This window comes from Stegodyphus dumicola, chromosome 4 (genome assembly GCF_044657685.1).
Source record: "Stegodyphus dumicola isolate Sdum_Otavi_A_Nest chromosome 4, ASM4465768v1".
In the NCBI taxonomy this organism is placed as follows: Eukaryota; Metazoa; Arthropoda; class Arachnida; order Araneae; family Eresidae; genus Stegodyphus; species Stegodyphus dumicola.
The window spans coordinates 83679917-83693287 of record NC_140771.1 but is presented as its reverse complement, the minus strand read 5'-3'; the positions used below and the strand labels follow the sequence as shown (position 1 = coordinate 83693287).

At 32.3% G+C, this 13371-nt stretch overlaps 1 protein-coding gene across 1 annotated transcript in view; it reads right to left on the bottom strand.

Annotated features, from left to right (window-relative positions):
* Positions 1 to 9276, bottom strand: part of LOC118188507 (uncharacterized) — a 237452-nt gene extending 228176 nt beyond the window's left edge. The window contains exon 1 of the mRNA XM_085815140.1: positions 9046 to 9276. Coding sequence (XP_085671266.1) covers positions 9046 to 9270 — 225 coding nt within the window. The 5' untranslated portion in view covers positions 9271 to 9276. The remainder of the gene's footprint in view (positions 1 to 9045) is intronic.
* Between the last annotated feature and the right edge of the window lie 4095 nt (positions 9277 to 13371).

The window sequence follows — 13371 nt, the reverse complement described above, 5'->3', positions numbered from 1 at the left end:
AAGATGTGGTTTTGTGCGTAATTGTCATTAAACTATGCAAACTATTAATTGCCCACCCGGTGAAAGTGCCACTAAACCTTTACAAGCAGGAGGCGAAGGGTTGTGATCTGACGCCGTGGCCAACCTGCAAAAATGTGCCAGCACCTCTATGGAAGTTGGCCATTGTTCACCAAGGTGCAAAAGTTTTAAGTGCCTCAGTTACGAAGTTTTGCGCTAAGAATAACCGCTTTGTCGAAGAATGTAGCAGCTCCCTCTACATATAATATTATCTTTGTTACTACGAAGTTTAGTTTCTCTAGATTGGCAACAAGAAAAAAAATTTAAAAAGTTCGCTTTGATGTTGTAACCCTAAAGCCTTCTTTTATTATTTGAATTAAAATATGCTTATTCCAAATCTGGAATTATCATTTCAGTTATTAAATTATACCATGTATTGACTGAATAAAGCATCCACAACAGGAATATAGTAGTTATATCTGAACAGTACTATTTTCACTGTCCAAAATTTATAAGAAAATATCCCGATTAAACGATGAGCATCTGCAATCCGTGATGAAGATAATTCACAGTAATTTCTCTTTAAGGCCACCAACTTTATGAAAATTTAAGCATCAAAGTGTCAAGCTGCAGTAAGAAATGAAGAAGTTTATAATTAATAACATACAAACATATATATTAAATTTCAAACATAAATATATTATGTTTGAAATTTAATATATATGTTTGTATGCGTGGAAGAAAAATTTAATAAATAAAAGAGAGAGACTATGTGGTTATTGCTTATTTTCAAATTTTGTCCCACTTGGTAAATTTTCTAGAAAACTCACAATTTGCTTATTTTTAGTCTAAAGTAAGCGATTTAATGGGTAATTAAACATGTTACAATTATTTGAAAGAAATGTCAGTCTATGAATTTAATATCTATCTGTCAATATATTTGAATTACAAAGTTTAACCACAAAAAATGTCTTACGGGTTCCAAACTTTAGATTTCAGGTAAAAAACAAATGTAAATTTGATTCTTTATTTCCTTGTACAAAGTATAGGAAGCCCTGTAATCGCAACAAATTTCGGATATCATATTTCAAGGGAAATATCCATTTTGACTATATTTTTGCACGATGACTGAACATGCAGACAGAATAAAGGATTCCTTTTTTCTGAAAATTAATTGTAAAATGGATTTTTGCATTACGTCTGCACGTCTGTACGTACGTACATATCTGTCTCGCATAACTCAAAAACGATTAACCTTAGAACGTTGAAGTTCTGTATATGGGGTTACTATCACATCTAGTTGTACACTTCCCTTATTTTATGGCAGCCGGCACAACGAAAAGTGTAGATATACGTATCCACCCCCTTTACTTGGCTTTAAAAGTCCTTAGCCTGGTCTTTATTTTCGCAATTATTCGACGTAGTCATATATTTCCAGAAGAGTTTAAATTACAGAAATGTTTTAAATGACGAAAATATACATATTTTAGAAATCTTAAACTTTAAAAAAATTATTTTTGGACAAATAACAAAATCTAACTTTTAGTGCGGTCTCCCGGTTCCTATATTTATATTTCGGAAAGTTTTACATTTGCTATCAAAAAATGAACTTATAAAAAGTTTGACTCCTGTAGAACAAAAATTGAACGATTGAATATCGAGTCAGCTATTTTCAGTCGTGCCTTCGGCCCGCATGCTGAATGACATAATGAACGGATCAATAAAACACGCAGCCTTGAAACCGTTATTATCGTGGATAAATATAGAACACAGATAACACATAAGCAAAGCTGTTTTTAAACCTATAGATCAGTGTTGCTTAAACGTTTTCCATTTATGAACCCTTTTTATCATAGAAATTTTTTTCGCGATAACGATACTAAATACAAATATTCAGTAAAGATTTAAAAATGTATATGCCCCCCTAAATATTTTTTTTCGGTAAACAATATGCATATAAAAAGAAGTAGTTTTAAAATTTACTTCAAGTATGTAAAAATTAATTTAAAAAAATCTTTTAACAAACGGATGTGCTTGTTTTTTGCTGCATAACATAATCTAAATAATTTTGCTGCGCAACACAATCTCATAATTAAATCTTGATGCAATATTTGACACTGCTGGCCATAAGTCTTCTTCAATGTTTTTCAACGTTCAGAGACATTTGGACTTAAGCATTAAAAGCTGTAAATATTGTTGCGCATAAATAAATGTGTAGAAAGATAAGGGTTTTTTTTTTTTTTTTTTTAATGAGGAACGTCTTTGCCGAGAATCGAACCACGGACCTCTGGATACGCGCCCAGCATGCAGACCATTACACCACGAAGGCGGGAGAAATACCCTAAATGGCACAAAAACATTTCATGCTTTTTCAGAAATCATGGAAAATTCAGTTCTAGCTCCGATATTGAATTTAGTCTGGATTTTTTTTGAAAACTCATAGTTGAGTCACTCGATAGCTCACCAAATTCCTTTTGGGTTTTATATACTAGATGATTAATCTGATTAATATCAATCAATGTAATTTCTTCGAAAATCTCATAAATGTAACATCTTGAAATTCACGTATCTGGATTAAATTTCGCGACGCCAACATTTCTGTTTGCGACCCCATCTGTGGTGTCGCTGCCCACATTTAAGAAGCGTTGCTACCGACGGGTTGCACCAGTTTATAAGAATTTGAGGGGGGTCGTTTCCTTCCAGGGGGTTGAATAAAGCTCTGGATTTAAAATACGCAAGTTTATATTTCATTCTGACGCAAACTAAACTTTTATTACATGACTTGTGTTATATAAAGTATAAACTTGCACATTTTAAATCAAGAACATTTCAAATCAAGAAAAGGAAAAAAAAGTATAAAAAACGTAAAATGCGCATTTTTGTTAAAATGACTTGATAACGCAAAATATCGAATTATATAGTAGTTTCCCAGAATATTGTGTGTAAAATGTACTTCACATGAAATGTAATTTGCATCAATGATTAGATTTCAAAATTGGCTATACACGAAGTGTAATTTGCATCAATGATTAGATTGCAAAATGACTTTATATGAAATGCAATTTGCATTAGTGATTAAATTGTAAAATTGACTTTAAATGAAATATAAATCGCATTAATAATTAGATTTCAAAATTAAAGAGAGTGCTTCATAACAACTTTGCCCCAAATTTTGTAAATCGAGACCTAATGTGATGACAGAAATCTGAAAATTAAAGCACAAAAACATACTAGATTTTTAATGGATAATATATAGCCTGTATTTGTGTGTATATAATATACCTCTAACATCTAAGGAATTTATAAAACACTTTACGTTTCCTTTTCATACGCATGCATAGAAAGTGGGACCCAGCACCTTAAATGCACATCCTATTGTATGTAATTTCGACACCTTATGAATGCATAATAAATCATAGTTAGAAGAAAACACCTAGTGATGCTATTGTTAGGGGTCTTTGCATTCTACAATTCCACCGGAAACAACCTTGTAGTAACACAGAAATGGGACAAACGAAAATGCATATTTGCAATAGTAATGCAAATAAATACTCCTACGTTAAGATTAGTTGTAAAAAACAGCTAGAAATATTTTTTTGTGATAAGGCTTACTTCTCTACAGCAGCGTTTCTCAAACGCATTTTCAAGCGGAGGACCACTTTTATAAATTTTAATGCCTTGTGAACTTACGCTTATTCCCTTGGAAAGCACTTTTTTGGTCTCCGTGCCTACCAATATACTTATACTCTTAAAATGCAATTAATTAAAATTCATTTTATTTTACATTGGTTTTTAAAAAATAAGTATATTTCTTTCATTTAATTACATTTGTTTTTAGTAATTGGAGGCTGTTAAAGATTGGATAACATTTATCTTGTTAAATAAATATTTAATAAATGTTGATATTCATAAAGTATCGCAGCTAAAGATGGGCGGCGGGGCGGCATTTTTTGCATTATTTTTTTTACAGATTAGTTAGGTGGATCCTCGAGGCAGGTGAAGAATGGTTAGATTCTAAATTGTCATACGGAATTAAATTGAAAGGTAAAAAAGATTTTATTTATTCCGAGTATTCAGAGATATCAATATGTTATAAAGTCATTAGGTTGTTTTGAAGCAGAAGACATGAAAAAAAAAAAAAAAAAAAAAAAGGAATAAAGAGAAAATGAACTTCCTCGATAGCTGATGGTGCCGAGGATTGATGGAAGCCGAGTCCCCGTTTCTCTGAAGTGTTTTCAAGCGAAAACAGATCGCTGTGTACTTCGAGAGAAGATGAAAAAAAAAAAAAAAAAAAAAAAAATACAGAAAGATTTTAAAAGAAGAATGTAAGTGTTTTATTTTTTAATGTGTCACGTAATTATTACTTAATAATTCAAATTTATATTTTAAATTGCTAAAGTATGCTAGTATGTTGATAATGTTTACCGACTTACGATAAATAGCGATAGTTTGGGAACTTTTTTCAAAGGAAGGCGCGAAAGCCATTAACTTACACCCGATAAGTAACACTTACCTTTTCATCTGTAAAATTTGCTAGATTGCGCAAACGTGTTTGCGTTAATACGTAAGTACCTAACTTATTTCCCTGTATATCGTTTTGATATATAGTTATTTCTTTGTATATCAAGAGAGGTGGCAAATTGAGGGATCGTCCCGAGCGGCAAAAGTTTTAACCATGCCACTGTTTTCCCATTAATGAGATGGATGACCTTGCCGATTTTTGCTTAGTTGTTCTATGTTTGAATGTATGCTGGTAATAGCATTTCAAACTGTTTTAGTGCTTTGTTGGTAAAACTAGAGTGGGAAGTCCAAAGGTCGGCTAACTAGAAATAAATTTCAAATACATGTAGTCTTGAAGAAAGAAATGAAAAGACGTTTGCCATGTCTGATTTCCAAAAGTAAAAATGATAAGATGATTGTCATGTCTTATTTCCACGCTATGATTTTCAATTAATTTTATTTTTGAACTTATAATTTTTTAAAATCTAGGAGAAATGCAAGGCCAGAAGTAAAATTTTTTTATATTAATATTGTCTACAATCAAATTTTCCTATTTTTGGCATCATTATATTACACTACCACTGCATTAATCATTTCTTTGTGGTTTGATAAACACCCAATTCGGACAGTTGTTGCCATTCTTCACAGCCCTTTTTTAACCTACTTCTTAAAATTACACTACTGTTCTTTACTCATGTAACACCGAAGCTGTTAGCAATATTTTGCATTAGAATTCAGGATGTTTCAAAAGTGACGCATATCACACTTTCAAAAATTGTGGAAATTCCAAAATGGATATTAATGGTTAATAATTAGAATGCATGACACCCCTATATAGCTACAAGTAATCCATCACTTGAAATTTTAGTTGCAGCTTATGCCATTAGCTATAAAAAATGTTTGATGCACGATGTAAATGAGTGTTCCCAAACAAAAAGAATTGTTACGATTGAGCCTTATTTCGCTAGATATTTTTACAGAAACGTTGTTGAAGCCTTTAAAGAAACTTTCTTAACATGCTCGTAAACCTGACGATGATTTTCCACTTGATGTCCTGATTTCGAGAAACTTGAAGTGTTCATTGTAAGAAACGAAGTACTTCTTTGACTTCGAACAAAATGGGCGAAATTAGGAATAAAATAAGCACACCAGCAGCAAAACACTGGGAATTCAAACCGGGTTCAAATACTGACGAATGGGAATTTTCGTGTTTTTCAATATGCATGACGTGGATATGAGGCAGTTTTTCTTAAAACGTCCTCCACGAAGGCATCTTTCTCTCGAGTTACTTTGCTTTTACCATTTCACAAAAGCCAGTGGTCTCAAAATCAATTTGCATGCGGGCCCATCAGCAGCCCAGCACTAAAGTAGCTGAACACTGGTAGTTCAGTACAGGCTTCGAATCTTGGCAAAGGGCTGGCTGGATGGACATTTTCGTTATTTCCTCCATGTGTAAAGTGTATACGAGACCGTTTTCTTTAGAAAGTCCTCCACAAAGGTATCTTTACCCATAGGCAGGTAACCCTTGATACTTTGGCATAATCAAATAAACATAACTAAACTGCATGCGGGCCGAATGTACGATCTGAAAACAGCTGACGGGCCACAATTTTTTTTTTAAACCAACTTAAAATATTTTATTAGCAAAATAAAAAATATTTGAAAGAAATATTAAATTTCGCTTACTAAATATTTATTAAAATATACGTAAGTGACAATACTGGAAAATTATTATTCAAATTTATGTTTATTTTCTGTCTGAAACCTAAAGCGTGTACCTGTAAGACATTTTTGTTGGTTACACTTTCTTATTCAAATATATTTTCAGCTAAATATTAAATTTTCAGACTGTTATTTATTTAAAATACTTTTAACATGTATAATTAATCATTAAATAATTAGCTTTAAACTAAAGTGCATTATGAAAACTTTCTAAGTTTTCAGAAAAGCTTTTTTACGCAGGACAAAACCTGAGAATAAATAATGAAAATTTAGTCTCTTTTTCTCATTTATTAAAATTTTCTTCCACGTATAAATGAAAATATATACATGTCTGTGTGTAAGCAATCATAAACTTTTTTAGTTCGTGCTATAGATTGGTACTTGATACCATATCGATTATGATAAAATCAGTAACATTGGAAAGAATTTACTAGAAATTATCTTCATCACGGATTGTAAATGCTCATCTGTCAATCTTATATCAATAAATGCATTCCCATACGAAGCGATTATTTTTAATGCAAAAATGAACTTATTTATTTTTTGATAAATACGAATAAAAGTTAATCAACTCTGTATCTTCAATTCTTTGAACAAATTTTATATCCCACTGTAAATTAATTAACTCCCTTTATTAGATTTTCCAATGGGTTATTCATGTTTAATTTTAATGGTAATGAAATGAATGTGAACTCGAACTTCAAACAACTAAAATTTTAAAATCACTGCAATCGAGTGTTTGCAACAAATAGAGAATTGAAATGTATTTGTGGGCCGCATAAAACATCTTGCATGCGTTCCACGGGCCGTCAGTTAAAGACCATTGACCAAACCTAACCAGGAATAAAATGCTGCAATCACCAACAAAGAGTATTAGAAACAGGGCATCGCAGTCAAATTTATGCGTTGCGAAGTAATGCTGAATCATAACACTTTGTTCTGCTGGTCATTTCAAATCTTGCACCAAACAAATGGTTTCTAAGCATAAACTGCAAATGACATATTACTTGTGTACTTATCATTTGAAACGATTTGTCAATTATATCCATTTTGGAATTTCCACAATTTTTTTAAGTTTGGTGTGATCCACTTTCGAACTCCCCTGCGTGGTTTTTACTCTACTTATGGAATTTTTTCCCGTTATTAGACTGATTAAAAATGCAGTATTTGATAACTGTTTAAAAGAAAAAGAAACAAGGAATTAAGAATTTTTTTCGTTAAAATGTGCAATACACGGGGAAAAAAGAAAGAAAGAAAAGGAAAGAGAGGTAAAAGAAGGAAGAAAACTCATCTTCCATGACTTAACTACAGCCAGCCAAAAAAAAAAAAAAAAAAAGACATACTTTTCCATTTATCGTATGACGAAATAATTTCACAAATTCGCGATGCATGTTAAAAACACAAAGACTACAGCAAGTTTACAGAAGAAAGGGAAATGGTAAACAGCCATTTATTCAATTATTCAAACAGCAGTTATTTTGAAATAAGTATGCTTATGATAAGAACCAGGATGACCCAAACACAGAGTGGCTTTCATGTGTAAAAAGACGCATCGCTTGAAAGATTACATAAGTTTTAAATGGACGCAATTCCTTCAGCTTAGCCGGAACACTAACAGGAACATCTTTGTTTATTTTTAAAAAACTTTAAAAAAATTCTGGTAGGGTCAGCAGGTGATTTTTTTTCTCTTCAATGTATCGAGAAACATATATACATTTATGCAGGTTCTTCAATATTTAATTTCTTTAAATATAACACAGGGCTCTAATATTTGGTGGCAACAATTTAAAAAGTGATTCGCCGTTTATGGTGAATCAACGCAAAATGCCAAAATTAATTGGAAGATTACGTAAGTTTTAAATGGACGCAATTCCTTCAGCTTAGCCGGAACCCTAACAGGAACACCTTTGTTTATTTTTTTTTTCAAATTTTGGTAGGGTCAGCAGGTGATTTTTTTTTTTTTCTCTTCAGTGTATCGAGAAACATATATAGTACATTTATGCAGATTCTTCAATACTTAATTTCTTAAATTAAATTAAATGCCCTTCTGGACAAATTGCCCCTTTGAGCTAATAATATATTAAAAATACGAAAAATAAATAAAACTCGAGTTCCTGTAATCCGTTTCAATAAATTTCATTTTAAACATCTGAAGATTTGAGAATTTTAAACTCACAACAGAATTATTATCATGATTGTTTTATTTATTTATTAGAAAAAGGAAGATTAGAGAAAAACTGATTTAATGTTTTCTATTGTTAATCCGATTAAAAAACATTTTTTTTTTAATTATATTCTTCCGCTTTCAACAACTCCAGACTCTTTTTAACCAACGGAAAATACTTAGAAGCATCTAAATCTTGAATCATTTAAAATGATATATTATTATGACATTTTAATTTCAATAAATAATATTCAGATAAAAAAAATTAATTCGTTTAATGTATTGCGAGTTATAATTATTAAAATAATGGTCATTAAAAATAAAGAATTTTAATCATCAACTCAAAAACTAATTTAATTAAAAAATTAACTTTTATTAAAAATAAAGAACTCCGAAATTTCCTTAAAGAAGTGATTGGAAAACAATCAATTCTTTGTTAGAGAATAATTCTGATCAAGGTTTGTTACACTTATAAAAGCAAAAACATCCCTCTGCTTTAAATACGTACAAAGTAATTAGTTACAAATATTGTAGGAAAGGTAAATAACAATTATTCTAAAAAAATTAAAGGGCATATTGTTCTGTAACACGTGTTTCAAACAAAAAGGAAATTGGCAACAAGTGATTGCTATAGTAACGAAGAAAGTTGAAATGTACACTACCTTAACACAATCCGATTGTAGCAATCCATGCTCTGTGCATCGAAGCCAATTGGTAATATTGTTAATTAAGTCTTGGACACATGATTTCATGTCGGAAACATTGACAAAATCCGGTGGACCAGGCCCAAAAAGCCGCATCATATTCCCGTAAGCTAGACAGTGAAAACTGCACGCAGTCAATATTATCAATATTAAACAGGGACCGACCATCACCGACGACGCCATGTTTAGCAATGCCTTAAACCGAATGGAAGCAACGAGCATCGTACTCAGGTTGCAGTTGGCGCCGAATCAAGTCAAACATGTGACTCGTTAATCCGTTTTGCGCATGTGCGAGCTATGACGTTGAATAGGAGCAAAAACGCCGCCTCAAAGCTTCGTTTTTGTTTCACCCTTTTTTATTTTTCGCCTTTCGGTACTTGTCAGCATGGTTTTGCTTTGGATGCGGGGGTGCTTTCCAACCATGGAGGTAAGAAAGGAATTCCTACCTCCATGTTTCCAACCTTTTTCGTCCCTTTCCTAAAGCCAGTGCCCGGTATCTTACGTCTCTAGGCAAAGGAAATTTAGGCCCATGTAAAAATATTATGTACATCGTGAATTCCTAAATATTTTTTACAGTCGTTCGCTTCAAGGATTTTTTAATTTTTTATGGAGCTTTTTGTACTTTTAATTGAATAATTATGATAAAATGAGGTTGCTTAATGATATCACTTAGTTCACGACTATTTTGATAAGATTAACTGAATGATAACATTAAACACTGAGAAAAATATTTTTCAAAACAACAATGGAATTCGACTAATTTCATAGAAATATAATTAGAAACATATAAATAGGGATTTTCACAGCATTTTTATTGGAAAGAAAAGACAAAAATGATGTTTAAATGATGATTTTGTGGTTGATTGATGATGATTGTTTGGTTGATGAATGATGGCTGTTATGGTTGATTAAAATCGAAACCAAGCGTTTGGTGACTTATTCCGTTACTTGGCGACATTTCTGTCACTTTCTCAAGTTTATAGTCTATTTCAACTTTATTTGGCGACTTTACAGTTCAAACAAATTTATTCTGCAGTATTTCAATCTTATTAACCAAATTTTTGTCCCAATAAGCGATGTATTTTCTAGATTTTCGTATAGAAAGGGGCGGGATTTCAACAATTCGATAACAATATCCGAATGTTAACATTAACCGTGATCAAATTAAGCGACGTCTATGCGAACCAGAGGGGGGGGAAAAGAACAAGGAAAAAAAAATAGAAAGAAAGAAAAAAAAAAAAAGAACCAGGGAAAAAAAAAAAAGCTTCTTGGGTTGTTAGATTGTTTATTAGTTTTTAGATTACAAATATCGCATATTAATTTTACAAATTCTGAAACGTAGAATTTGCAAAAATAATATGAAATACATGTAGTCTTAAAAACTCCAATAGTTTTCTTTGTTGTTGTTGTTGTTGCTATGCTGTATTAACGGTTCAGGATTCGTCAAAATGAAGGAAATAAAATTTTTATGAATTGGATTCTTCGAATTTTACGCAAATTCAACTCAAATACTTCGATTCCAATAGATTTAGCATTGCAGCGGTTTAGTCATTAAATAAACTACATATCTCAATATTTAGAAAGAAATAATGTTTTGAAAGAAACCCACTCCCTCCCCCCATTCACATGTAAAAATAAAGGAGAAAAAATGAGTTAATGGGATTTTTTTTTATTATTTAATTTACAGTATTTATTTTTTGTTTCATTTTATATTACACACATTACATTCTAATTTTGCAAATTCTATATTAGTTCAACAGTTATGGAGAACGAAGAAAATAGATCATTTTCTGAAACTGATTCTGCAAATTCGATGGTAATCGAACGCAATCATTCCGATTTCAATAATAACTTTTTCGGCAACATACTTATGTCGAAATAATGTTTAAATAAATCACATATCTCAAAATTTAGAAAAGTAGAAAATTTCAAAAGGAAATCTTTAATTCCATTTAAATTTTCAGTCACATAAAATATAAAAATAAAATAAATCTAAAATAAAGAAAAGAAAGCTAATGAAATATTTAGATTGTTTATTACACTAATGTTTGTGAAAATTGTAACACCATGAAGGAATTATCAAATCGAACCAAACTTACAGGAGATATAAGGTGAGGTAAGACATGCAAATGATTAGAATTACAAAGCGATTGTGCATACTTGGAATGAGAACCGGCCATTTATTCCATGTACATATTGGACCGTAAAATTGCGTTTAAATCTGTCTATCGCCCTCTGTTTGAAACGAAATTTAATTAATAGTCAGTATGCCTCGTCAACAGCGAAGAGTGCCATACCAACAACTAACGGAGTTCGAACGAGGCCGCATTGGCGGTATGCCGAGAGGGTTGACTTTCGTATCGAACAATCGCAGCACGCACGCAGCGTAATGCCACAACAGTGATGCTTATTTGTAAGAAATGGCCAGAGAAGAACCAAACATGGCGAAATACTGGCAGTGGGGCATACAGTAGCACAATGCCACGGGACGACAGACACCTCATCTGGCTGTGATGAATCGTACAGCATCCTCTTGCGTGTTAAACACAACGTTGGAGCATGGCTACAGGTGTTGTGTCGTCTAGCTCCACGGTTCATCGCCGTCAGCTGCAACATGAACTAAGTGAAAGGTTTCTACCAGAGATTCTCCTGTCGCTGAACCACAGACGCCTCCGACTTCAATGGCCACGGCAACCCAGTGAGGGGCGTGCCCTGTAGCAAAAAGTTGTTTTCTCCGATAAATCTCGCTACAGTCCGGAGTACATGATGGAAGAGTACGCGTCAGACGTTACAGAAGGGAACGTCTGTTCCCACAGTGTTTCATCCAGCGTCACACCGCACAAACGCCTGGCATCATGGTGTGGAGAGCTATTGGGCATAATTGTCGATCCCATCTAGTGTAGATTGCGGGCAACCTCAACAGTGATCAATACATAAGGGAAGTTGTGAAGCCAGAGGTCTTTTCCATTCTTCGACGCATTCCGGAAGCTGTATTTCAGCAGGATAATGCCCGTACCCATGATTCTCAGACCGCATAAGCCTTCTTTAGGGCACAATATGTTTCGCTGCTTCCATGGCCTGCTTATTCCCCAGATATGTCACCCATTGACCATGTCCGGAATTTTATCGGTCGGCGACTCGCTTGTGCAACTCATGGGGTACACATTAAACCTGAACTTCGGTGTCAAGTCGAAACTATATAGAATGCCATTTCCCAGGGATTAGCGTGGCAGACACACAAAGTACTGATTTCCAATGTCCGTTTTGCTTTTTTTTGCTCTTTAAATCTGACAGTTTATTTGTACCACTATGAGTAATATGTGGAACAAATTTCATTCATTTCCGACAATTCCTTCATAGTGTTGCATTTTTCACAAACATTAGTTTTTTATTTAGACTACATATATTTCATTCTAATTTTATATATCTGTCGTTAATTCAACATTTGTCCAAACTGAAAAAAAAAAAAAAAAAAAAAAAAAAAAAAAAAAAATAGTGAAATCTCTGAACTAGATTCTCAGAATTTCATGGAAATTGAGCAGAAATATTCCAGTTCCAATAATAAATTTGGCCTATAACTTTATTACGTAGAAATAAGGATTTAAAAAATCATATATTTCAGAAATTAGGAAGAAAGAAAACTTTAAAAAAAATCCAATTCTCTTTAATCTCTTTTCAAACCGCGCTCCCCCCTCCTTTTTATATAAATAAATAAAACACTATGTTAGCTTACAACCTTGAATAAACTATTTCGGTGTGAGAGAATTAAATTTGATGACATCGTCGCAGATGTTTGATTTACTTTTGATTATTTAAATTTTTATGAAAAAAAGCTTAAAATAAAATTAAATGAATATTCTCTTCTTTTTTGTATAATAGCGTAACTATTTACGTATGATATCAAATTAATTTTTAAATTACGTATTTACAATTTAGTTATTTATCAGATTAGTGTTTTTTATTCACTTTTCTATTAATCCTGCTATATCGACTTCTAGGGGGTCTGTCATTTATTCTGGAGACTCTTAGTCTATGCAGAACAATCAGAGAAACCTTCCTGAAGTAATCTCTAATGATTTAATTTCTGAAATTATGAGTTCCAGAACTCTATGATAGAAATGGTAAACAAAAAGTATGTAAATAAAATTACATTAAACAAAACAAGAGATAATGACAGATTTAAATTACCGTACTTCCAAGCGTATTTTTTCCTAACTTTTCAATGCAAGATTCTGAAAATTTAAAAAATATTCGCATCATTTTTCCCTTCCTCCGTGCGTTCAA